This window comes from Podarcis liolepis, assembly GCF_965112155.1.
Source record: "Podarcis liolepis genome assembly, chromosome: 14".
Classification (NCBI taxonomy): Eukaryota; Metazoa; Chordata; class Lepidosauria; order Squamata; family Lacertidae; genus Podarcis; species Podarcis liolepis.
The window spans coordinates 22,766,959-22,793,539 of NC_139569.1; the positions used below are offsets into that span (position 1 = coordinate 22,766,959).

The 26,581-nt window shown below is 40.6% G+C and overlaps 1 protein-coding gene across 9 annotated transcripts in view; it reads right to left on the reverse strand.

Annotated features, from left to right (window-relative positions):
- The window catches only part of USP7 (ubiquitin specific peptidase 7), an 83,831-nt gene that overhangs the window by 41,252 nt on the left and 15,998 nt on the right, over window positions 1-26,581 (reverse strand). For 3 of the 9 annotated variants that reach the window (XM_083473622.1, XM_083473618.1, XM_083473620.1), the window contains one exon: window positions 4,283-4,434. The exons of 4 other annotated variants lie outside the window; for them this stretch is intronic. In XM_083473622.1, coding sequence (XP_083329748.1) covers window positions 4,283-4,316 — 34 coding nt within the window. In that variant the 5' untranslated portion in view covers window positions 4,317-4,434. Of the gene's footprint in view, window positions 1-4,282; window positions 4,435-5,389; window positions 5,566-26,581 lie in introns of those variants that run through there. 2 more of the 9 variants (XM_083473623.1, XM_083473619.1) reach the window with 2 other exon arrangements.

The following is a 26,581-nucleotide window of genomic DNA, read 5'->3' on the forward strand; positions in this document are numbered from 1 at the left end:
CCATGCTACAGTCCCAATCCAGCTGTTTTTTCTGAAGAGAAGGCAGCTTCTGTGAACAGCTTTTAAAAAAGCATGCTTAACATGAATGGTGCTCTGGCACTTAAGTCTTCACCAGCTCTAGACCTCACTCATTACACAATCCACCTGCTGCATCTTCCTGCTCTGGAAAGGCTTCCAGGTTAGTCTGCAATGCTAAAAGCTTACTTCCTAAGAGTGCGCACTTCAAGTCAGTTTTTCTCTGGTAGCACAACTCCAAGATCTATACTCTTAAGAAATATTTCCTCACAGAATGGGTGTTGCTGAGTCCTCCCTGTGAGAGAACATTTATTGTTGCTGTCACAATTAGACAGATTACTTTCCTCTCTTCTTCCACCCAGGTTTAATACCCTGCAATGACTTAGCATGCACCTTCATTTTAAGAGGATGTGCTCCCCGTAAAACAACACCTAAAAGCTCAACGTTTAGTTAGATAACTAGAGGTATTCACCTGATTTGTGCACCCTGCAAATGGAACCAGTTTAAAATACATAGACTGAGCATGTTTTCTGTGCTTCAATGAATAAAAAGCTTGGCTTCTGGGTCACAACGTGAGCCTTCAGCAGCTTCAGCATCCAAACCTATACAAAATGCCAATAATGTCTACAGCTCCACCTTCCTTACAGCACAGCTGTGAGAATAAAAAGGAATTTGAAAACTCTTTGAAAGCAACAATTTAATAAAGATCCACCATTATTCCCTGAAACATCAGGAGAGCACAGAAGCCTAAATAACAAGATTTGGGAAAGAAGTGGGGGGTAGTTAAGCTCACATATTCCAGAGGCACTTTCCCATTTAAAACATCTCCTGCCGCTGACCCAAACCAAATATTGTTCTAACACAGAGCTCTGAATAAGCCATTTTACAATATGCAAGACCAAAACACTTTGCAGAGATGGGAATCAAATGGAGTGGAAGGCTAAACTGGTATTTACCATCCAAGTGTGATGCAACAAAATTATGGTAGTGAACATGTGTGTACTATTGCATTCAGTGGCATGCCAGAATAATTGTCCCTTTCAATAGACTGATGCATGCCCCTCAAAACACCAGTGGGAGTTGGGGGTGAGTTGTTCAAGTCCAATGATTTGCTTTAAGAGATTTCAATAATGTAGATCTGTTACATGCATTCTCTGACCACACAGACACTGCCTACTTTCTTCATGCAGATCCAAGTTGTTGCAGAGCAGAGCAAAAAATATGAGTTTTTTAAGCTCAAATCTATACTAATGTAATAAAACCAACACTGAAACCAAATGTCTATGGCTATGGAAGTGATAAATTCTCCAGGCCAGCCTGCAAATATGGATTGTAAACTCGGGGCAGATCCACACCATATATTTAAAGGATGTCCAATGCACATTTAAAGCACATGACTTCCACACCCTTCCCAAGGATCATGGAAACTGTAATTTGTTAAGAACGCTGGGAATTTGTAATGTGGAAAAACACAGTTTCCTGGATTCTTTGGTAGGCATCATGTGCTTTAAACGTGAATTGGATGTGTTTTGAGTGTTTGGTCTGGATCTGTCCCTGATCTTCCTTCTTTTGAAGCCTTCTGCATAACAGATTCAAACTCAGACTGCAAAGGAAAACTATATATAGTCAAAGAAATGTTTACGCTTGGTGCTAAACAAAGCTATGCCTGGCCCAAACAACAAATTTTTGTGTGAACACTTGTATATAAATTTGCTTTGTCTTTTCTCTATCACCTCCCCAACTGTTATCCATGTACCATATTGGCCCGAAAATAAGCTGCATCAGAATACAGAATACAAGCCACACCTTTAAAAATGAAAAAAAATATACTCGGATATAAGCCACTCCATTCCTCGCTGCTCCTGGCTGCATACTTTGGGGGGGGGGGAGCCACACTGTGTTGCCAGCGACCTTTCCCCTTCCTTGTTCTCTCCCTTCCCAAACTTGGGGGAGAGGACAGAAGACTATGTGTCCCGCGGTCCTGGCTGCATACTGTAAGGTTGTGAATATAAGGCGCACTTTAACTTTTCAGAGTCGGAATTTGGTAAAAAAGTGAGGCTTGTATTCAGGCCAATACAGTATATACCACTTTGAGCTCCTTGGAGAAAAGGTGGGATAGCAATGTAACAGGAATACAGTGGTACCTTGGGTTACAGATGCTTCAGGTCACAGACACTTCAGGTTACAGACTCCAATAACCCAGAAATAGTACCTCGGGTTGCTTCACTGGCAGCGCAGCGGCAGCAGGAGGCCCCATTAGCTAAAATGGTACCTCAGGTTAAGAACGGACCTCCGGAACGAATTAAGTTCTTAACCCGAGGTACCACTGTAATTGAAAGAAGGCACTGGAATTCAAGTAAAATCCCAGGCACCTGCTTGTATGTGACTCTCAAGATCATTTAGCAATCTGAACTGTATTTCCAGGGCTGGAAATTAGTTGTACTGAGATACAAGTCTTCCTACTTAACTAAAAGAAAAGCTTGTTATTGAAAAATAAGTTTTATAAAAATGATGGTTGCCACAGGAGTTTCTCCTGCAACCAGTCCAATACAGATCCACACGTAAATAGGGTGAAAATGGACCAATGCATTACCAACAGAGCTTTTGGTGTGGCAGAAAGGGGGAGGGGACAAGAGTCTTCAAAAGGACCCTCATCCAAAATCTATAGGCATGCAACTAGGACCAGATGGTGGCCAAGAGCTCCCTAGAGGCTAGTTACTTAAAACCTCTCATCCCGATATATCCATTTCTACCAACCCCTTTCCCACCATAGCAGCCCATCTACAGCAAAATATGTGCTTGCATCCCCTAGGACACTTAAGGATTATCTTAGTTTCACAATGGTGTGCCAAAGTCTTGTCACTTACATTTAAATGTCTGTCATGGGAATAAAAATATATCCTCCAGAGATATACTCAAGTGAAGTACAGCAAATCATTTTAAAATTAACATTTTCACCTAGAGATGTGAAGGCCGGGGGGGGGGGGGTGTCCCATTTTTGTTAAAGCCTTTTTTGTTTTTCTGAAAAATTGGAATAAATTGAGAATAATTGGATTATTAAATATTTAAGACAAGGTGTTCAGATATTTGCTCACTCAAAATGATTTCCAAAACTGTGCAACAGGAAGACAATTCCTGTACATTGAGGACAAGTAGGTCTTGAGCTGTACAATAAGAGTATAACTCTCAAAGTTGAAGTTATAATAGCACTGCTTCTGCATTTTGAGTGAATTACAAAGCAAGCAGCATACTGAGGGCTTGATATTGGAAAGGTACTGTCAGATGTTGCAGAATACAGAACATATTCAGGTATTTGGCCAACAGATGCAAGTCTGGGATTCTGCCAAACGCATCCCTGCTGCAACATAGTGGCTAGGCCTGTGCACAATATGGTCTCTGACTCCTCTTGCTTCTTACCTACTTCAAATTCCTCCATCTTCTGCAGCATGTGAAAGAAACTGATGTTGGAAATGCACCAAATCAAGAAATAAACTGGCATATGAAAGGGTAGAAGCTAGTTTCGATCTGGGCAAATTTTCAGTTTTTCAAAGTCCATGATAAATATGATGACAAATATGAGAAAAGAGAAACTGATAGTGATAGCTTAGAAAAAGACTAAATATCATGTAGTGTTCATTGATTTTTGTTTCCCTTCCCCTCTTTCCCCCAGTTCTTTTTATGGAAATGCATGCTTTCTACCTGCTTGACAGGAGGACTGGAGGAGACACAACAATTTGTTTTACTATAACGTTGAAGGTTTCTATTCTTATTGTTTTTGCCTTGTCCTCATAAACTGGCAAAACCAAAGGGATGCTAGGTTCCTTACAGTGTAACAGCTTCTACATCCAAGTGTAACAAAACCTTAACAAATTAAATCTGTAAGTACTGTCTGAATAAGCTGTATTTTAAAAATATCAGACATGATAACTTTATGGTAAACCAAGTGATACATAATGCACTTAATATTCTTAGAGTAACAGTGTGGCTTTCAACATCTAAAAGAGTGCTAAAAAAGTAGTATTGCATTTTTTTTCCGGTTTCTCCAAAAGAAATCTGCTGCTCCTCTACTTCAAAAGAAGGGAGGGCATTTTCCCCCTCATGAGAAGGTGTATCTGTTGCATAAAAATTGATCAGAATTCTCTCTGGCATCAGGAATTGCACAGTTTGCAAATATTCCCTTGAAGGACTAAAGCATCTTAATGTGGTTTTCGATGTACTTTTGCAAACAAAAGTTCTGCAAAGCTTAAGCCAGATATTAAGATCTCACCTGAGTTGAAGACATAGAGTTCGAGTAGGCTCATGATGATTTAAAAGTGACGGCAGGTGGAGATCGTTCCTACCAGTGCAGAAATGTAGTGGTAAAGAGTGGCCTAACATCTATCTATTGTGTCCAACCAGCTTGATGATCAGCTACATCACCTAGAGAGTTGCAAGAGAAGCGATTAACCCACCCAGACAACGTCCGTGGTTCTCAAGATACAAGATAAAGTTCCCTAATCAGGAACAGCTTCTGAAATTATACAAACTCCTTCCCAATAGCTCTCAGCTAAGTTGGGTCAAACCAATGTAGTGTGCCCTCTTCTAAATGTGTATAGCAGGGAGTGCTACTGTAGCTAGTTATGGAAGCTTCAAGGAGGGGCTATTCAGTCTCCCTTTTAATCCAAGGTACTCCCATTCCCTTTTAATCCAAGGCACTTTGCACTGCACTGTCCACTAACATGGTAAGTGCTATGAAATTTTCTGCATGCTTGGCTCATTCTCCTGTGCTAGTCAGGGGCCAGTAGCCTGTAGCCCAACTAAGAAAGCCCTGTAAGCAGCCTCTATAACACTGCTGTTCTGTATAAGTGGCTGCAAATGCTGTTCTACTGCCAGTTGGTATGTTCCTAGCACCCGGAAGTAGCTATCACTACCTTCAGATAACCAGATGACTGCTAATTTGTATGGCTTTTCTACAAAGATGGAATCAACCAAATCAAGGAACATGAGTTGTTTTTTTTTTTAATGGGGGGAGGAATCTGTATTACTCAGATGAGTTAAGACTCACTTGTTTTTCGCTCTTAAAAGAAAATGCATGCTTTTACCACTATAAGAGCCTCAGAGGTTATATCCAATACATTTACACAACAGCATATTACTGCTGTTAGGAGAAACAGGGCCTGCATCTTTTCGCCCACCTAGGAAAATAATCACCAAATTTGGGGAATGTACTAATTGCAAGAGAGCTTCCATAAAACTCTGAACAATTCAAACAACTAACTAAACATGAGAGAAAAGTATGCTAAATGGAGATAGCCAAAGTTTTACTGCACCCAAATCAATCAAGCCAGTGCTGCTCAAGACGATTTTGATGATGGAGGAACGGGGGGAGGCTCACTTTCTCAAAGGTGCTGGCTGCACATTGTCGTTCAGGAGAATTTGATTTGATAAGGCTCAGTAACCATAAAGTTTATAAATCACTTGCTCTGCTAAGCACAACTGGTTTTTCGAATACTGGAGAGTAATGGAGAAAACTGGTAGTTGCTCTACTATTCCTTAAGCAGGTAAGTCAGAATGCTGGACCCAAGAGTTCCGTGACAGTTGCTGTCCCTGGTTCAGCCACTGGCTGGAAGCTAAATTTCAAAAAAGCTCTTATCTCCAGCCACACATACTTTTTTCGTTTTAAAGTCCCATAGGGCAGGAGACATGGAAATGAAATTTACAAGTAAGAAAACATACGAAATCAAAGAAACAAAACAATAATGGGAAAATTAATCTGAATTACTATCTCATCATCTACCTTCAGAGTAAGCACTGAATATTTCTAACTTCGACAGTGTTTTAAACATAGCATTTACTTTCTAAGGGAAATGCACACCATAAAGTCCAGACTATACCAGATGGAAAACAAACCAAAGAAGCAGCGCATTTGCTGCACAATCCTATACATGTTTACTTGGAAGTTCAGCTGTATCTGATAGGGATCATTCCAAGGAAAAGATATAGGATTGCAGCCAAAAAGGACATTCTTAAGAGAGAAGGAGTGCAACCTAACAAATCAGCAGCTGTGCAACGGATTTTTACTGCAAGGCTCAGAGAAATAAACAGAGTTTGAATGACAGGAAAACTCGGTAAATTAAAGCAAAGGGCTGAATGAGGTCAAACTAATTAGTACACCAAAAAGTGGTATTTACTTCACACATAAAAAATACCAACAAACCCCACCTCCAAGCAGGAATGAAATTCTGAATGCCCACAAAAGTATGCTTCTATGCTTACTTAATATATAATACTTTCTTATAAAAATAATCTAATCTCTTTAATTTATGCACAATCAGAGTGGATCCCCCCCCACATAGTTTTTATAATGTGTGAATGTAAGCAATGAAGGTTCCAATCTGAGTTAATGATCATGTACGTGTCTTACAACTGCTAATACAGTAGATAGATAGATAGATAGATAGATAGATAGATAGATAGATAGATAGATAGATGATAGAGATCTAGCAAATGCAGCTGCATTGGTCCATAAGAAAAACGCTCCTAAAAGTTGAGTAATACCTTTATTAAAGGTAAAGGGACCCCTGACCATTAGGTCCAATTGTGACCGACTCTGGGGTTGCGATGCTCATCTCGCTTTATTGGCCGAGGGAGCCGGCGTACAGCTTCCGGGTCATGTGGCCAGCATGACTAAGCAGCTTCTGGTGAAAGAAGAGCAGCACACGGAAACCCCGTTTACCTTCCCGCCGGAGCGGTACCTATTTATCTACTTGCATCTTGATGTGCTTTCGAACTGCTAGGTTGTCAGGAGCAGGGACTGGGCAATGGGAGCTCACCCAAAATGCCACAAAGGTGTGGGAAGCTTCTGAGTTCTCCAGAGCTATTAATCAGTCAAGATGTAACACAAGCAGGGTTTGGGGAGAAAGAGGGGAGAACAGTACAAACTCAGGCTGACCTTTCAGCAATGAGGCCAACTTGTAGACTCAGTTCCAAGACTGAAGAGTTAGGGGTAAATTCCATTTTTACCACCCTAAATAGGGATTTGTTTTGGTGCTGAAAAAATAGGACTCCAACCCAAGCCAAAATTAGTAAATCCATGAAACTGTGGAACAGAGAAACTGATAAAAAGAAACTATTGTCTATTAAGCAATGTAACAATGTTGTTAAACTATCTATCAGATGTAATTACACTCTGCAGATAAAACATGAGCTAACTATTTACTATTGTTACTTGCTTAAAACAAAACAAATTTCCTCCCCTTTATCCCACATTTTGATGAGCTGCATGAACTATGGGTGCTGAAATTGCCTCATGAGCCTGGATAAAGTAGTAACAGCTACAATGATGCAATGCTTGTGAAAAAAGGAAATGCTGTTTTGCATTGCGTCAAAATGTAAGAGACATCAGATTCTAGCATGATCTAGCTTGATTGCTGGGAAAAGCAAGCAGAACTTGGTGCCAATAAAGGGAAGAATCCATAGCTATCAAATTCCCTGGAAAGGAAGTTTTCACCTCACACTACATTCACTCAAGGTGCTTTGGAATCACCTTATTCAAAAGCAACATTGATTTCCTGTAAAAACATTTTCTTGTGAGGGAGGCAGTGAGCATGAAGTAACATTGTTTTATGTACTATACAGAATACAGGGAAGGCTTGTGACCTACATCATGGCTTTCATACCTGCATCTATTTTACTGAAACTCATCCAGAGGCAGAAGCAGAGCTGCTCCAACCAGTTCTGGATCCTGCCAATGCAGATTCTTTGGATACAAGTCAGCATGCTAGGGTGGTGGTTCAATAGGGCTGAGACAAAATGAGATGCTTTGCCAATCACCCTTCCAACACAACTGGAAATTATATCCCACATAAATTAATCCAGAATTAAGACACCGCCTCATAATTGCTAACCTGGCTAAGAATCCTCACTTGATTCATAAGTGTATATTGGAAGAGGGAAGGAAATCACTTGGTTACTTTTAACAACCTTTTGTGAGCAAAACAACATGGTCACTGGGTAATTTTCTGCATTAAATGATATTGTCCTTGTTGACCATTCTGGGGAAATTAGTCCTACTGCAAAGTGAAATTGGAATTAAAAGGCTGAATTCAATTTTAAGAAAAAAAGAGGGACTGACAAAAAGTTATACAAAATTATAATTGTAATCAGATCAGCCAAAGCACACATTGTATTTTCTGGGGCCTGTCTCCCTATCTCAAAATACATTTCTCTCCACTACACGGAGCACTATATGGTGCTCTCTTGGCAGTAACAATGGTAGAAAACTGAACTTTCTGAATATAGTACCAGTACCACAGATTTCAGCTGTGAGAAATTGTACTTCTATTAACAAAAAAAGGAGCCAAGGTCTGCCAAAAACCTTGAAACACCAATGCAATCCTTTTCCAATCTTAATTATTATGTGTTTATATTGTGTATATATAACTGTTGCAAGCTATTATTTTTTTAAAAAGGAAATCATGGTAAGTATCTAAATGAACAAACAAACAAACAAACCCACAAACCCATCACACTGAAATAACTATTTTTTATAATCAATTCCATTCTCCCCTAACTTTATTATGGAGAACACGAAATGTGCTTCACACTGGGACCAAACTGCTGCCTCCCTCTCACCTATCAGATGAGATTCCTTGCCACCAATGGCTACCAGGTGAGTGCTTAAGTATATGGCTGATTTAAGCACACACCCTATGATACATTTACAGTCTGCCTCAACCCCACCTAGTCCTGCCTCTGGACAAAACAACTTATTTGTTGTATTCTTTCATTTGAAGTTCCTAATTTTGTCATTTGCAGTTAGAACTTTGTTCAAGGTGCTTTGGAGCAATTAAGTTAGATGCAGCTCGCTCCCTCCCTCATTCATTCATACATGACTTTCATTAGTTTCAGCAAAACTTACTGCCTATTTGGGAGTATCGCTATAACCAAGATGCTGTATCTTCAAACTCAAACACTAAAAGTACACAAATATAAACTATTAATGAAGATGAACTTTTAATGACTCTCCCCTCAGCGCAGCTTAAGTTGTATCTAAGTCTACAAGCATCAATCAATTTAATCAATTGATTCACAATAACTGAAATAAACATTATTCTGTCTTTTAAACCTGGATCTTCCACAGGACTGATGGACTTGAACTTATTTTAACTCCAATGTGTTAGCACACTGGTCTACACCTGGTGGGTCAGGATCCATTACCAGGTCAAAGGCCTGATCTAAGGTGGATGGTAACAGCAGCACTACCACCATATAAACATATGGTAAGAAATGGGTTCCCCAAATGCATGTTTGGGTTAAAGGTTCATCGCAGGTCTGAAAAGCTGAAGACTACTGTTTTAGGAAATAACAGAACACTCCATATTATTTCTCTACTATTGATGATGATGGAAACATTAAAAGATGGCTTTTCATCTTATTTATTTTATTCACAGGGGAACAAAACAATACAAATAAAAATAAAACAATATAGTCTTATGGTAAAAGGAAACACAGATGGATTTTTTTAAAAAAGTGAGCAAAATGTTCACATCCCAGAGATAAGGTAAATCTTAATATGATTATTTGTAGGGGTGCATTTACAGTTGCAAAATGCTGGAAGAACTTGAACCATCTATTGTCAGAAGCATGGTATAATAAAGTATAGACAATTATGATGGCAAAAAAATTGAACTAGTAAAGTTTGGGCATAAAGACAACAAAAGGAAATATTCATTTAATGGAATTTGGTCTGCTCTCATTGATTTCTTTAATAAACAGGATAAGAGTTTTTTAAGAAAAAAACTAGTAAAAATAAACTGGGGGACATCAATATATAGAAATTACAAAATCCTATAAACAATTCTGTCATAAGGCAAACAAGCAAAACCACAATGACAAAAACTAATGTTTCCAATTTAACCAAATACTTTGGTAAAAAATAAACATAGGACTTTAAACCACCATGGGTCTTAGCAGCACTTCCCATCTCATTTTTTATCTTTGACAACCCACTCATTTTCCCTCTGTTTCTCGCAAAAAGAAGGCCCCAGGCCCTGTTTGTGACAACAGACTGTCTCATTCAGTGGCCTTTGAGCAATTTTACACCTTTCACCCCCCCCCTGTCCTCCTCACCCAGGTTCTCACCTGGGTAATATGAATCTTTGCCCATAAGCATCATCAGCAAGAACCTCCCACCCCTTGTTCAAAGTATAACTGAAAGCTTTTGCTTAACATTTGATTATAAGTAGACCGAGAGCCTTCCTCTGAACTCCTCAAAAAGCCACCCTTAATGAGGTTTTGCAACATGTGTTTAAATTTTCAAAATCAGACGAAAGAAATAAAGTACTGTATTACGTTGGCTGGTAGCCTTAGCATGCAACAATTGAGAGGCACTCTGTGTGCTCTCTTTTGCCCAGAGTTAATGCCATTAACACTGTAGCACAGGTGGCAATTTGTGATCTCTAAGCACTGCTGTCAATGCTACCAACAACCTACCAACCTCTTTCATACGTTACAGTCACTGCACCTCCTATATTCATCACTGCTATGGCTCTTATTACATAAGCCCTCCTGACAAGAATCATAGAATCAAAGAATCTTAGAGTTGGAAGTGACCCCAAGGGTCATCTAGTCCAACCAACTGCAATGCAGGAATCTCAGCTAAAGCATCCATGACAGATGGCCATCCAACCTCTGCTTAAAACCCTCCAAGGAAGAAGAGTCCACCACCTCTCATGGGAATCTGTTCCACTGCTGAACAGCTCTTACTGTCAGAAAGTTTCTTCCAAATGTTTAATTGGAATTTCCTTTCTTGCAGCTTGAACCAATGGTTTGAGTCCTACCCTCCAGAGCAGGAGAAAACAAGCATGCTCCCTCCTCCATGTGACAGCCCTTAAGATATTTGAAGATGGCGATCATATCTCCTCTTTTCCAGGCTAAACATGCCCAGCTCCTTCAAGGCTTAGTTTCCAGACTCTTGATTATCTTGGTTAATAATCATAATCATAATAATTTATTATACCCCACCCATCTGGCTGGGTTTCCCCAGCCACTCTGGGCGGCTTCCAACAAAGATTAAAAATACATTAAAACATCAGTCATTATAAACTTCCCTAACATTGTTTATCTCTTTGACATCTGGTGGGAGGGCATTCCACAGGGTGGGTACCAATACCGAGAAGGCCCTCTGCCTCCTTCCCTGTAACTTCGCTTCTCGCAGTGAGGGAACTGCCAGAAGGCCCTCGGCACTGGATCTCAGTGTCTGGGCAGAACGATGGGGGTGGAGATGGTCCTTCAGGTACACTGGGCCAAGGCCGTTTAGGGCTTTAAAGGTCAACACCAACACTTTGAATTGTGCTCAGAAACATACTGGGAGCCAATGTAGGTCTTTCAAGACTGGTGTTATGTGGTCTTGGTGGCTGCTGCATTCTGGATTAGCTGTAGTTTCCAGGTCACCTTCAAAGGTTGCCCCACATAGAGTGCATTGCAGTAGTCCAAGCGGGAGATAACCAGAGCATGCACTACTCCTGCAAGACAGTCTGCAGGCAGGTAGGGCCTCAGCCTGCGTACCAGATGGAGCTGGTAGACAGCTGCCCTGGACACAGAATTGACCTGCACCTCCACGGAGAGTTGAGTCCAAAATGACTCCCAGGCTGCACACCTGGTCCTTCAGGGGCACAGTTACCCCATTCAGGACCAGGGAATCCTCCACACCTGCCCACCTCCTGTCCCCCCGAAACAGTACTTCTGTCTTGCCAGGATTCAACCTCAACCCATTAGCCGCCAACTATCCTCCAACCGCCTCCAGGCTCTCACTCACACAGTACCTTCACCACCTTCACTGGTTCAGATTTGAAAGAGAGGTAGAGCTGGGTATCATCCGCATACTGATGAATACCCAGCCCAAACACCCTGATGATCTCTCCCAGTGGCTTCATGTAGATGTTAGAAAGCATGGGGGAGATGATGGAACCCTGAGGCACCCCACAAATGAGAGCCCAGGGGTCTGAACACTCATCCCCCAACACCACTTTCTGGACACGGCCCAGGAGGAAGGAGCGGAACCACTGTATAACAGTGCCCCCAGCTCCTCTAGACAGTCCAGAAGGATGTTATAGTCGATGGTATCAAAGGCCGCTGAGAGATCCAACAAAACTAGGAAACAGCTTTCACCTTTGTCCCTAGCCCACTGGGGATCATCGACCAGCGCGACCAAGGCAGTTTCAGTCCCTCCTCTGCACACGTTCCAGCTTGTCAACATTCTTCTTAAATTGTGGTGCCCAGAATTGGACACAGGACTTCAAGTGTGGTCTAAGGCAGCATAGAGTGGTACTATCACTTCCGTTGATCTGGACCCTATACTTCTGTTGATGTAGCCTAAAATAAAATTAGCTTTTTTTGCTGCTGAATCACACTGTTGACTCATATGAAGCTTGTGGCCCACCAAGACCCCTAGATACTTTTCATATGTACTGCTAGTAAGCCAGGTGTTCCCCATCCTATATCTGTGCATCTGGTTCTTCCTGCCTAAGTGCAGAACCTTACATTTGTCCCTATTGAAATTCATTTTGTTAGTTTGCACCCAGTTCTCCAATCTGTTATGGTCATTTTGAATTCTGATTCTGCCTTCTGCAGCATTAGCTACCCCTCCCAGTTTGGTGTCATCTGCTAGTTTGATGAGCATCCCCTCAAGTCCTTCATCCAAGTCATTTATAAAGATGTTGAACAACAATGGGCCCAGGACAGAATCTTGCGGCACCTCACTTGTCACTCTTTTCCAGAATGACAATGAACCATTAATGAGTACTCTTTGGGTTCCGTCGGTCAACCAGCTACAAATCCACCTAATAGTTACCTCGTTCAACCCACATTTTACTAGCTTCCTTGCGAGAATATCATAGGAGACTTTCCCAGAAGCCTTTCTGAAATCAAGATATACGATGTCCACAGCATTTCCCTGATCCACCAAGTTTGTAATTCCATCAAATAAAGAAATCAGATTGGTCTGGCATAACTTATTTTTGAGAAACCCATGCTGGGTTAGGTCTTAGTAATCACAGCATCCTTTTCTAAATGCTCACAGACCGACTGTTGAATGATCTGTTCTAGGACCTTCCTTGGTATCGAGGTCAGCTCACCAGTTGGTAGTTACCTGGGTCTTCCTTTCTCCCCTTTTTGAAGATGAGGGGAAGACGAGGACAACATTTGCCCACCTCCAGTCTGTAGGGACCTCACCTGTTCTCTAAGAATTCTCAAAGATAAAATAAAAAGGCTCTGAAATTACACCCACAAGCTCCTTTAGTACCCTTGGATGCAACTCATCAGGCCCTGGAGATTTGAATTCATTTAAAGTAGCTAGGTGTTCCCTTACTACCTCTTTTCCTATTTTGGGCTGCAGCTTCCTCCTTATATCATTTACTCTGGTATTACCAGGTTGGGCATCGCTTTCCTTTTGGGTGAAGACAAGAGGCAAAGTAGGCGTTGAGTAGTTTTGCCTTTTCTCTGTCACCCAATAGCCAGTAGTTTACCTCAAGTATTTTCCTCTCTCTTCTTGGGCCTCGACCTTCAACAGGAAGAAGTGATGAAAAGACTACCTGTGCCCCAAGTCTCTTCAGCTCCCTGCCCAGTGTCCCATAGTCCCTTGCTATGTGTGGCAGTAGTACAGTGGAACCTTGTGTTACGTAACATCCTCCTTGTGAAAGCTTCGGATTGAGCTCTGCTAACCAGGAAGTAGATGCTCCCGGTTGCAAACTTTGCCCTGGAATGCGAGCGGATATCACGCTGCAGCGGGAGGCGCCATTAGCGAAATCGCGCCTCATGTAACGAGCGGTTTCGGCTTAAGAACGGACCTCCAGAACAAATTAAGTTCGTAACCAGAGGTACCACTGTATTTGTACCCACATGAATCAGAAAAATGGGTAGTGGTCAATAATGGGAAAAGACTGTTGGGAAAAGATGTTATTGGGGTAGGTTATGTATGGGGGCACTGCATTGCTGCTAGTGCTATCATTATATATAAGATCACTTGACCGGTACCCTTTTTGATATAAGCTTAGTACAGTGTGTCTATCAATTGTTTCTTGTTGGATGGATGGTTGTGGTATGTATGTGAATTGAGATCTTTGTCCTAGGGAGTGTTTGCCCCACTTAAATGACACGTTGTATTTTGTGAAGTTTTGTGAATTTAGGGAGCAAAGACCAGAAGGTATCTGCAGGCAAGGCTGTGAAAAGCAGCTGTCTGAAATCTGGAGATCCACTGAAGACATACTGACCTACACAGATGAAAGGTCTGACTCAACACAAGACAGCTTTGGATGACCATAAATGTTCATCTTAATTGTTTCAAGGCACCTTCAAGTCTAGTAAATGCTTACAGGTGACTACTTCTTTCATACTACCAAATAGCTTACTGCCTAAGAAAGTTTATCCTGAAATACATTTGTGGCCTCTTAAAGACTAGTAAGACTAATTTTGGCTGTAAAATATTGAAAAGTACTGAATTCCTCTGGAATTCACCCCAAATGTAGCAACTGAAAACATCAAGTGAAGACAGAAATCTAGTCTGCTCACCAAAGTAACAGGTCAAAACTATAGGAACCTAGAAAGCTGCCTTATATTGAGTCTGGCTGACAGCAGCTTTCTGGGTTTTCAGACAACCATCTCTTGCAACCTTACCTGGAAATGCCAAGGGTTGAACTTGGGGTACCCTGCATGCAACACAGATGTTCTGCCACTGAGCTATGGTCCTTCTTTATACAGTACACTCTGAAATGAATGCTATACCAGCATAATTCATCAGGAAGAAAAGTGACAGGTATAAATCCAACACCATTATTGATCAGAAAAGCTACAGAAGATCTTTTCCAGCCGATGGCATTTTCCCATCTTTCTTTTTGGTCATATTTGTACCTTGCCTTTCCTCCAAAGAGCTCATGATGGCATACAACCAATGCTCGTTCTATCCCCATCCCAATCTGAATGCAGTCCTGAGAATTTAGTTAGAACACTGAACATGGGCCAAGGAGATCCTATCTATTCTTAAGCCTGTATCCAGTAAATATACATATTTAAAGACTACACTCATCACCAGCTACGGCAATACAGTTACAGCATAAAAATGCTGGACACAAACACCATGAGCTACTACCTTTCAGAATACTGAAGAGCCTGAAAATGTAACTGTGCAAATGTTGAATCTCCCATCAGAGGAGGATTGCTAGAAATAACTTAAAATAAGAGGGGAAATTTTATCTGTCCCCACTCCCAGGCTAACTTTAACAGCTGGGTAGAAGAATCCACCTGTCAAGAATATAATGCCCACCCATCTGGCAAAATCCATTGCACTTGCTTTAAGGTGGATCTCACAATCCTTTCCAAGTAGAGAAGAGTGGGAGCTGAGCACTCTTTATCACAATCTCTCCCAGATCATGGCAAGTGCAAATCCACTGCCATAATGTACTTGGAGAAGGAATTGCTGACAAAATAAAAATGAGCAGCTCAGATCAAAGAATTTGTTGTCCTGTGAAGGGGACCTGGTATGACAGTGCACTGACTTTTCCTTGTCTAGTGTCTGAATTATTTAATACAATAAGGAAGACTAATCCAAGGCCGGGAGGTAGGGGGGAGTTAACGGCCTGTTTATGCTTTGAGTTATCAAGATACAAAAATTCCTTAATTCCAATCATTCTCCAGTTGGCTTAATACTATCAAAAAGAGTTAGAAATTACCCTGTGGATTCAATGCAGGTTACAGCACACTGAAAGCTATTGCTCAACCCCCCCTCCTACTTCTTAAATTCCACAAAATCCCAACAGCATTGAACATTCTGATCTAAACCAGCTTCTCTTAGTCACTTTTAGTGACTAAGTACCTCAACCTCAAAGTATCAGTGGCCTTATGGTGCATAAGCAGCTCGTTTCCAAAAAGTTGGAATGCAGAATGTAAATTGGCTATGTGTTCATCAAATAGTGCACTTTATATCAAATTCAGAAATTAATGCACATTCCACAAGACCTCTGACACCATTTGAAAATTTAATTTTACACACAAACAGACATGCAAAAAACCCCACCTTCTATCTATGCTTTATAGAAAAAATAATGAGTTAGCAATTGGACGATGCAATTCTTTATAACAACAATGGAAATCTGACACAGGTATCAAAATTAAGGAGGTGGACTGGAATAATTTGTGGGCTAAAAAACATTTAAATTACTACATCGATGGCATGTAGCTATATATAAAAAAATACTCCCACCTCTGCTGGAGAGGCTGCAACAGGATAGGTACAACATTCCACATGTTGGGTAGTGTGATTACGTACAGCCCTTCTGGCAGAGTCCATTTATGGAAATAAACCACATTGCAGGTCAACATGTGGAAAGTACCCCAAGTTTGGGGCTGCTAACCATTTTAAGAGAAGAGCAGCTTGACCTCTTTTAAAAAGAATTACAGTAACCATTTTTCTTCTGGTGGCAGCACACATAATAGTAGTACAGAACTGGAAAGGAATGGAATATTTGCATACACCTTGCTGGAAACAGAGTGTATGGGTAATTGCTTTATCAGAAAAAATTAACAAAGAGACTGCACACATTGAACAATACAAGAGATGCAGATGACTTTACTGAAATTTGCCATCCTCTGATAAAATAGTCAAATGATAATCCTGAAGAATAGCATCCACTGGAATCACAAACTGGACTGGGGCAAAACTTAATGGACTGATCTGTCTTGCAGGGGACAAGTTGGAATGGAGAGGGAATTTCTGTAATTGTGTTTATACACTGAAAACCGACAAAACTTTTTACAAATGTCAAGAAGCTGCTTGTTCCTCTTTGGTGATACTATAGACAGAGTTGGTTCATGCATCCACAATTGATGCAGAGGGCAGAGGGTACTTGCAGGAGAACACTAGTGTCTGAGATCAAAGGTTGAGTTTGCAGCAGTGACAAGCAGGGGTAGAAAGGAAGACAACAAAAACAGAGCTGGGTTGTAAAAGGTCACAGTTTTATTACATACAGCTTCTGTAGACTTCGGCGTAAAGCAACAGAAGCATAGTGGCCGACAGGCCAACTACTCAGCCCACCCTCAGGACAAACTGTAAGGTAGCCCAAGACAGCATATGATTCAATCACTATTCTGTGCACAGGCAATAACTTGGGGTGCTGTATTTCAGACTGCTTTGTGCCCGTAACCTCTGAGGTCCTTTAAGTGCCATCATCTATGAGAGCCTGTGAGGAGTCCATCCCTACGTACTCCCTCAAAAATGTTGTCTCTGTCTGAAGCCCAGTTATACACTTTTGAGAACAGCAAAGCAATGCTTTACATAAGGGATAGTCAACATGGTATCCTATAGATCAGGGGTGGCCAACTCCCAAGAGACTGTGATCTACTCACAGAGTTAAAAACTGGCAGTGATCTACCCCCTTTTGGGAGGTTCGGGTCAAATTTGTTGAGTTTTTTCAGGGAGGAGGCAAAATGCTGAGCTTTTTTTAGGGGAGCCACAGTTGTTCAGCTTCTTTGGGGGGAGCCAATGATCTATCTGTGATCTACCGCAGACGTCCAGTGATCTACCTATTGGACATGCCTCCTATAGATGTTATTGGACCAAAACTCCCCCCAACTCCATCAGCCAGGAAAAACAGGATATGTAGTTCGGGGGAAATTGGAGAGTACCACGTTGGCTACCCTTGTGTTATATTTGCTTTGCTGTGAAGAGACTAGGAACCCCAGCCATCACTCATAACAGTCTATGGATCTGGAAAAATTCCTTCCCAGATCCTAGAACTAGATCAGGAATCTCAGAGGTGCTCATGCCCTTAACTGACATGCAGACCTTACCTACAAATTAGTTTTATTTTTATGCACTGTAACTGCTGTCATGGCTGTCCTTCAATGCTCATATAACTACAAGATGACACTTAAACCAACCTTTTTCAGTGTAGATACTTCACTGAGTTGCAAATGTATTAGCAAGCCCCTATTTTACATGAGCTACACCCCACATAATATACCTAGGGCTGCTCTTTTCTCTTTTGCCATTGAATAAGTCCCTGCAGGAAAGGAAGGAAAACTGCTCTGCAAAATTTCTTTCATGACTTTGCCCAGATCCCACTTGCTAACTACTCCAAGGACTCCTACGGAATAGCAGGGAAAGGGGGAGGAGGCAGAGGCAGAACACAAAGAAGTGTGTTGCAAATGAGATATAGAAAAATCTCTAGAGGCATGACTCCAATTTGTGTTCTATTTTAAGATGGCAATCGAACTTTTAACTGGTTAACTGCACCAATTAATCGATTACCACATTAATTCCAAATGAGTTTGTTTACAGACCTGGATCTCTTGCTGACAAAAAAATTGAGGGCAGAGAAAAACTTCAAAGAGGCCAATTCATTAGATAAATATTTTCACTGTAATTCTGTTGATCAAGTAATCACAGTATATTATTCTGAAGTTTAAATATTTTCTTTTCTACATGTGCATTGATTAGAGTATGTAGACCGTTAGGTCCTGGAACAGTCACTTTCTAGAAAAGAAGCAAGTTAACCCACATTTATATCTATACAGCCTTTTATATCATGCATATATTTCACAACTCTCTGCTTGCTATCTCAATTATGGAAGAGTCTTCATTTCAGTTTACATGGTGAGACTACACATAAAACTATATAGCAGTAAGAAGAACTTAACAGCAACCTTTGCAAAACTGGTACCCGTTAGATGTTTTTGTCGACAACTCCCACCACCACCGGCCAGCACAACCATTGGCAGTCCAAAACATCTAGAGGGCACCAGGCTGGTGAAGGCTGTTTTATAGGAAAAGCATTTACAAAAATCAACAGGATTGTATGAAAATCAACATTTTATGCTTCACAGCACAATGGTCCTACAAAATGTGTTAAATTTATCACATTAACAGTGGCTAACATGCTATTTGTGCTAAGTATTAAGCAGCAGGAGGAGGAAGATACAGCCCAAAAATTATCATGGCCCTTTGCATGGTGAGCAAGATTTTATGAAGAAACCCAGCTGGCTTAAGATGTTGTCATCACTTTTGCTGTCACAAAAATTTACACAGGGGCTGGGAACACATTGAAGCCACCTCTGCTTCCAGGTCAGATCTGTTCTGAACCATTTACATTCAGTTTCTTACGCATATGGAAAGGGAGTGTTGTAGCATGAATTTGGTTGAAACACACAGACTGCATAGCAGCTCATAACTCCCAGGACCTGCTGCAAGCTCAAAGAAAGACACAATTTCCCCACCAGCTTCCGTGCCTCCTGGCCTTATGGTCAATAAAGAGTAAAAGTACTGCATGGTAGCCTGCTACACAGCAGTAAAGCGCTGGATCTGAATCTTGCTCCATCTCCCTTCTATAAAGATTATTAAGATGCTGATTAATGGTCTCAAATGAACATTCAGGAAGTCATGATGAAGGACATTCAAAACCAGCCTCTGCCCTTGGAGCACATTTACAATCAACCTTGTGCAAGGGTCTTACTGTTCACGGTCCTTTCTAATCATCTGCTTATCTAAAATCTTCATAGACGTCAATGTTGTTACCATAATAAATACGCAATACACAACAGACTTTACAACACTTAAAGCTTCTAAGTTTGATGTAATATATTCTCTTACATAGAAAAGCAGCTTCTAACACAATGTGTTTGATAAAATACCATAATTCAGTTTAAGAAATTGTATGTTTGCAATAAATTCAGTTTTCCTTTAAAACTAGGTTGTTGTTTTTTAAAGGGGGGAGGGAATGAATTTAATTTCCAACTTAAAAACAATGAGATGTATTCTATCACAGTTGCACAATGCATTTGATCCCTGGAGTCACCCTATGTTTTGTGATTGCAGGAGTTTTATTGTACAGTAATTAGAAGGTTTTAAAACTGTTTTAAATGCTGTATTTTAAGCTGTGTAACCCACCCGGCACCTTAGTGTGAAGGGAGGATAATTAGTAACAACAGTAATAATAATCCTGAGACCATATGACTTAAACAGGATGGGTTTTTAAATTACACTTTACAATTTACCTCATAACGGAGTCCAATAACAGAGCAAGTCAAACTGTATATAGAGTAGTACTGTACAGGGTGTTGTGGTAGTACATGGGATGGAATGTCATTGCCTTTTCAGGCTTGGTTTGGGAGGGAGTAACTGGACTTCCAGTAGCAGCCAAGAAAACATATGTAGCAATTATTTAGAAAAGAATATTTATATACCACAAAAAACCAAACATCATAAAAAGTTAAAAACAAGTTGAAAGCAAAAATAAATTAAAAACAAACCTCAACAGACCATTGTGGGGGATGTATTCTTAATTGTCTGCATAGGCCTGGCAGAATAAAAGTTTTCAGCATGCTTTTAAAGGTTGGCACAGAAGGGGGCTGCTTAATCTCTACTGGCAGGGTGTTCCATAGGACAGGACTGATGATCTCTCATTGTTGTCCGTGGAACCTCACCAACTTGGGGAATGAACAAAGACACTCCTGCAGATGATCTAAGTGATCAAGCTGGAATATAAGGATTCAGGTGATCTCTGGGATATCCTGGACCCTGGTTGTTCAAGGCTTTGTAAATCAATACAAGAACCTTGAACCATGGTTCAGTAGTAGTAGATGGGCAGCCAGTGCAGCTGTTTTAAACGTCACATGTTTTTGACCAGAAGCTCCCATCAGCAACCTGGCTGCAGCATTCTGCGCCAGCTGGAGTTTCTGAACCAGACCCAAGAGCCGCCCCATATGCTCTACTTGCAGGATGCAAGCCTCATTTACATGTGTGCATGTGAGCTTGTAAGTATCCACTTGCCCGGGCTGAGTAAAAGTCACCCCCAGGTGATTAAACATTTTTCATAAACTGGATAAGAGTTATTTCCTCCTCCTCAAAACTGTCAATGACAAACATAGCAGTGTGCAGACAAGCAAGTTAGCAACTGCTGTGAATTTATTTGCAAGGTTGATACAAATACACAAGTTGGTTAACTGTATACAATACAAAGAATAAATACAAATGTTAAGAATTAACTCTGCTCAGTAAAAAATTGAATTAATCTGCAAATGTTATAACAAGGAAAGAGATCTTCCTTGGGGAAAAGGAAAGAGGATGATTTGGTTCCATCCTTCGATTCTATTCTACAAGACATATTTTGCATCCGCATACAAGCTGCAGGACTTCAGAACAGTGCTGTCATTGTTCCAGTTTTTCTAGTAATAATGCATATTAATAAATAACTCTTTGAGAGAGTTGGGGCAAGTTGCAGCTCATCACCAGTCTACTCCTGCCTCTGCACCTTCACTGCCAATTCCAAACACCCTGTTGTGTCATTTAAGGTACTGGCTAGACTGCTTTAACTGCTACAGTTTAGATGCACAGCACAATTTCACTTGAGTAAGTTAATTACCTGTACTAAGTTAAGCCAGTCTCAAGAAGAACATTATTTTACAATAAAATAATGTGTGTTCCCGGTACACACAATATATAAATGAACTAAGTTACTAAGCCATATAGGAACCATTTGGAAACAGTATGGTTGCATGCCACACCAACCTCACAGCAGTGTGAGATTCCAGGGGTTCCAAGCACTTACCCAGGTTTGATTTTCTCAAAATGAGGGGTAGTAGAGACTGTGGTGTCTTTATGATATATGGTTTATTTTCACACACACACACACACACACACACACACACACCAAACCTGAGCATATGATAGAGGGGCTTATAGCATTAGCACCCCAAAAGCAGGAAGGTCTTGCTTCTCCCATAGCCACAGCCTTGTATTCCAGCTGAAATCAGGCATGGCTCTGTCTCCTAGCTGCCTCAGCTAACACACCTGACTCTGGCTTTTTGTATTTCTAACTACCAGACAGTTGAGGGAGGGGGCACAGTCATTTGGCACACAGCCACTTCCTTAACAATTCATACTTAGGGGGCCATTACAAAGAAACTTGTCTAGCTATTGCAGCAATTGAATCCCTGTTGGATCCAGGAATTGGAAGGGACTCGAGCATACATCCTTCCATCCCCACTCCAACTAAACTCACAACACTATGTAATTGTATTTCTTATTTTTCCAAGCAGAACAATGTATTCATGTTTAAATGAACTTACATGATCTTAAGTGTCAAAATCTGTTTAAACAAAAAAAAAATTAAAGTTAAATTCCTGTTTTGCTGTCATTCTTTCAAGATGCCTTGAAGGCTCTGGAGAAATTTGGTGCTTTTTAATTTTTTTTTAACTATAAACACAGCTTCAGAATGTTTGCCATGATGTGCCATTTTCTACTGGCGGTTCCCTCATTGCGAGAAGCAAAGCTACAGTGAATCAGGCAGAGGGCCTTCTCGGTAGTGGCGCCTGCCCTGTGGAACGCCCTCCCATCAGATGTCAAAGCGATAAACAACTACCTGACATTCAGAAGACATCTTAAGGCAGCCCTGTTCAGGGAAGTTTTTAATGTGTGAAATTTTAATGTATTTTTGGTCTCTGTGGAAGCCGCCCAGAGTGGCTGGGGAAACCCAGCCAGATGGGCGGGGTACAAATAATAAATTTATTATTGTTGTTGTTATTATTATTACTGTGTACAGGGTGACCTGTTGGACCAAACAGCAACATAATCACTGTTCAGGTAGGTGGCCGTGTTGGTCTGATGCAGTCGAAATAAATCAAAAAATTGTTCAGTAGCACCTCAGAGACCAACTAAGTTTGTTCTGGGTACGTCAAAGTGCAAGTAGATAAACAGGTACCGCTCCGGCAGGAAGGTAAACAGCGTTTCCGTGCACTGCTCTGGTTTCGCCAGAAGCGGCTTAGTCATGCTAGCCACATGACCCAGAAAAACTGTCTGCGGACAAACGTCGGCTCCCTCAGCCAGTACAGCAAGATGAGCGCCGCAACCCCAGAGTCATTTGCAACTGGATTTAACTGTCAGGGGTCCTTTACCTTTTAAGGTGCTACTGGACAATTTTTAAATTTATAATCACCGTTATTATTCTTCAGTATAACATGATTTCTTATCTTTCCTTCACTACAAGGTCCAAGGGTGGGTTATAGCAGTTTAGAAATACAGCTTTGCCCCCCTCCCCGAGTCATAACAGTATATAGCTAAGTTTAAGTCACACTCACAATATTTTCCGGTGAAATGAGAGGAGAATGTAACTTCAGACTTTCTGCCATGGTCCTGCCTTTCCCAAACTTATGTGTGGGGTTTCCACCCCTCATCACACACACATATATTTTTAGAAATCCCTTAGGGAGGTGGTATTCACTGAAGTGCTTCTACTACTGCAAGGATTTCCTCTTGTGCAATGGAGCTTCCTCTCTCCCTTCTCAAATATGCTCCAGAAGGTTGGGGGGAAATCCAGAACAGATTTAGGACACAGGTAGGCAAAGGAAGGAGAAGTTCCACCACAAAGCCAGAAGTCCTTACACTAGTGGAAGCATTTCATGGGCTACCACCTTTATAGTTTGCTTAATTTTTTAAAAAAGTCTCAAAGTGCTACACAACAGGATAAAACAGATAGGTAGATACATATACACACACAGCATCAGCAGTTTTTCTAAGAAAGTTAGTAGCTATCCTATACTCCTTTATACTTAGTAAAGCCTATGGAAGATGCCAAATTGAGAACAGAAAGTGAAGGGCCAAAATCAAATATTCTGCTCCAAAGTAGCCTGGTTTGGGGGAGGGGATGTATACAAAGAAGCAGCAAGAAATTACTGCTTGGTCTTCCAATTAAACATCAAAATGCCACTGGGCATGAGCAAAATCAACAGCAGCCAGGATATGTCTAGCAATAGACAATTGGTGGAAATATATTTAACAAGTGTTTCAGTTCTGCAAATGAAAGTATATGATCAGCTAAGAAAAGCCTGGGTGCTTCCTGATGAACTACATATGCAGCAAGACACTATCTCATCTTTAGTGACTCTTCCTGACAGAACAAGGAAAAAGCACAAATCTTAACAACTGAGGCTCCACAAGTCATAATTACATCCAATGACAACTCCTAGGTTCCAGATCATTAAGAATGGTTTGAAGCTGACTAATTTCAATAACCCATAGTTAACACAAACTTCACTTTATCCAGGTTCAGACATAGCAAACCAGTTGAGCAAGAGGAGCCTTCTAATCTCCTTCTGGTCACACAGGGGGGGAAAGCACATGAACGCAAGGCTCCTGCATCTACGGAATACTAAACTTTGGTTTAGCAATATGCATGAAACAGGCAAACATCCCTATGGACTTCAGCATGCATTTCTAAGCTATACGTTATATTTTTATTTACTGTGTCCTCAAGTGCACACCGCTATTCTTCAAAGATCAAGCAGTGTGTTGTATCCAACAAAGTTTTACTCAGGGAAGACCCACTGAAATTAATGAACCTCAGTAATCATGTCAGTTCATTTCAGAGGGTCTACTCTGAGTATGAGTAACTTTGAATACAATCCAATGTATATTTACCACACTGACAAAGGGGCAATTATAACAGTAGAAATCTTGACAACTACCGTATTTTTTGCTCTAGAAGACTCACTTTTTCCCTCCTAAAAAGTAAGGGGACGTGTATGTGCGTCTTATGAGCAAATGCAGGCTGTGCAGCTATCCCAGAAGCCGGAACAGCAAGAGGGATTGCTGCTTTCACTGCACAGCGATCCCTCTTGCTGTTCTGGCTTCTGAGATTCAGAATATATTTTTTCTTGTTTTCCTCCTCCAAAAACTAGGTGCGTCTTGTGGTCTGGTGCGTCTTATAGAGCGAAAAATACTGTATTCCCCTTGGAAATGAGAGTTATAAATATGCTAGTCCAAAGTATATTATCCTAGAAACCTTATGCATCACTATAATGACCAACATCATAACTAGTGTGTATGAAGCATACCTAGTCAGTTAACAAGACTGATTTGGTTTGACATCAGATTTATTTATTATCATATTTTAATACAATTTACTATAAAATTGCTGTTATCTATTAAATTGTGTGTCTGTCAAGGACCAGAGTGATGCCAGCTTACCATTTACCTCTTTCCACCAACCTCCCTCCTGAAAGTTTACAACACTTCTGATTCTCAAGTGCTATACAGGTCCAGCATTTACTAGAAACACTAATGGCAGAAAGAAGTGTTTCAAAAGAGAAAGGAAAGCGAGAAAGTTTTGCATTGACCCTTTGGTATAAATGGATGTCTTCCTTTCCCCATCCTCCTACATTTCTATATCATCCTCTCAAGCCTTAAAACTATAGAGAAGTCTGAAACAAAAGTTCTGATTCTTTAAATATAATTTATATTCAAATATTTATAAAATATGTTAACTGAATTTCTGCCACAAGGCAATCAAAGAAGCAAACAACATCAAAATCCACCTTGCTTAAAACCATGTTTAAAACAAGCAACAGCAGCACTCATTTCAATAATTCAAAGAGCGATAACAAGCAAAACCAAGTGCATTTTGCTTCAAAGGTAGACTAGGATTCTATTTTTATGGCAACAAGACTTGTGAAGAGTTGGACATCTTCCAGACATATACAGGTTCACCAAGCCAAGATCCAGGTAGTCAGTGGATTCATTTTGGAGCATTCACCCAGCCAATTACCCAAAGTGAGCTGAAATAGTCATGTGAAATGCTTCTTCTAAAAGAAGGGAAAACTCCTTTCTCCTGAACAGCACTAGGATATCTTAATGTTCAAGAACAGCTAGAAGTTTTTGATCCCCTCACAGTACAATTAGAGGCCCGTGGACTCTCTCATCCATGTCTCTGAGCTGCTGGCAGCATTATTGTATATTGTCTTGAGACAACTGTGTAGAAGCTGATTGATAAATTAATTAATTATGATATTAGTAAATAACAACCCAAAAGGCAGAAACAGCATCCCACTCTACAGTACTGTAGACTGCTTTGCAGATGAAAACTGCTCCTGTCACAACAACTATTTTTACTAAATTCTTCACAGTGAACTGAATCCACTGTTTTTATTCTGCATCAAATACGTATGGTAAAAAATGAAAAATCTGAAGCTTTGTTATAAGCTATTGCCTGATGTTACAAGTTCAGTATTTGATCACATTTCTTCTGTATACAGATAATCTTTTGTGGTGGTGTGCTATTTTGCAGTGCTGTAAAATCAAATTGCAAAATCAACAATACATTGATTGGAGTTTTTTAAACTGGATATTACTGAGAAAGGGAAAGTAATTAAGAACAGTGGAAGCAATAAAAGAATTGACTTATAAATGACTTGAAGGCAATATCAGAGTCTAAACACAAGAGCATTAACAACAAAAAGAAAAACATGTTTGCTGCAATAAAGGAGAAAGCTTTTGAATAATTCTAAGAAAAGTATTAGGAGTATTTCCAGAAGTCAAGAGGAGAAAGAGAATAGGTCTGCATCAGCTTTAGAACATTCTAAGAAAATGTTGTCAGCATTCTTGCTTACAGTAAAGCTTTATGTAAATACCAAGACAATATATTCACAACCTTTGTCTAGGACCCCATTCCCATATATAATCAGTACCGATTATTACTTGGAGCAGCATCCTTAGTAAGGTATAGAAACCAAGATCTCATGTCAAGTCCAAAGGTCTCCTTACACA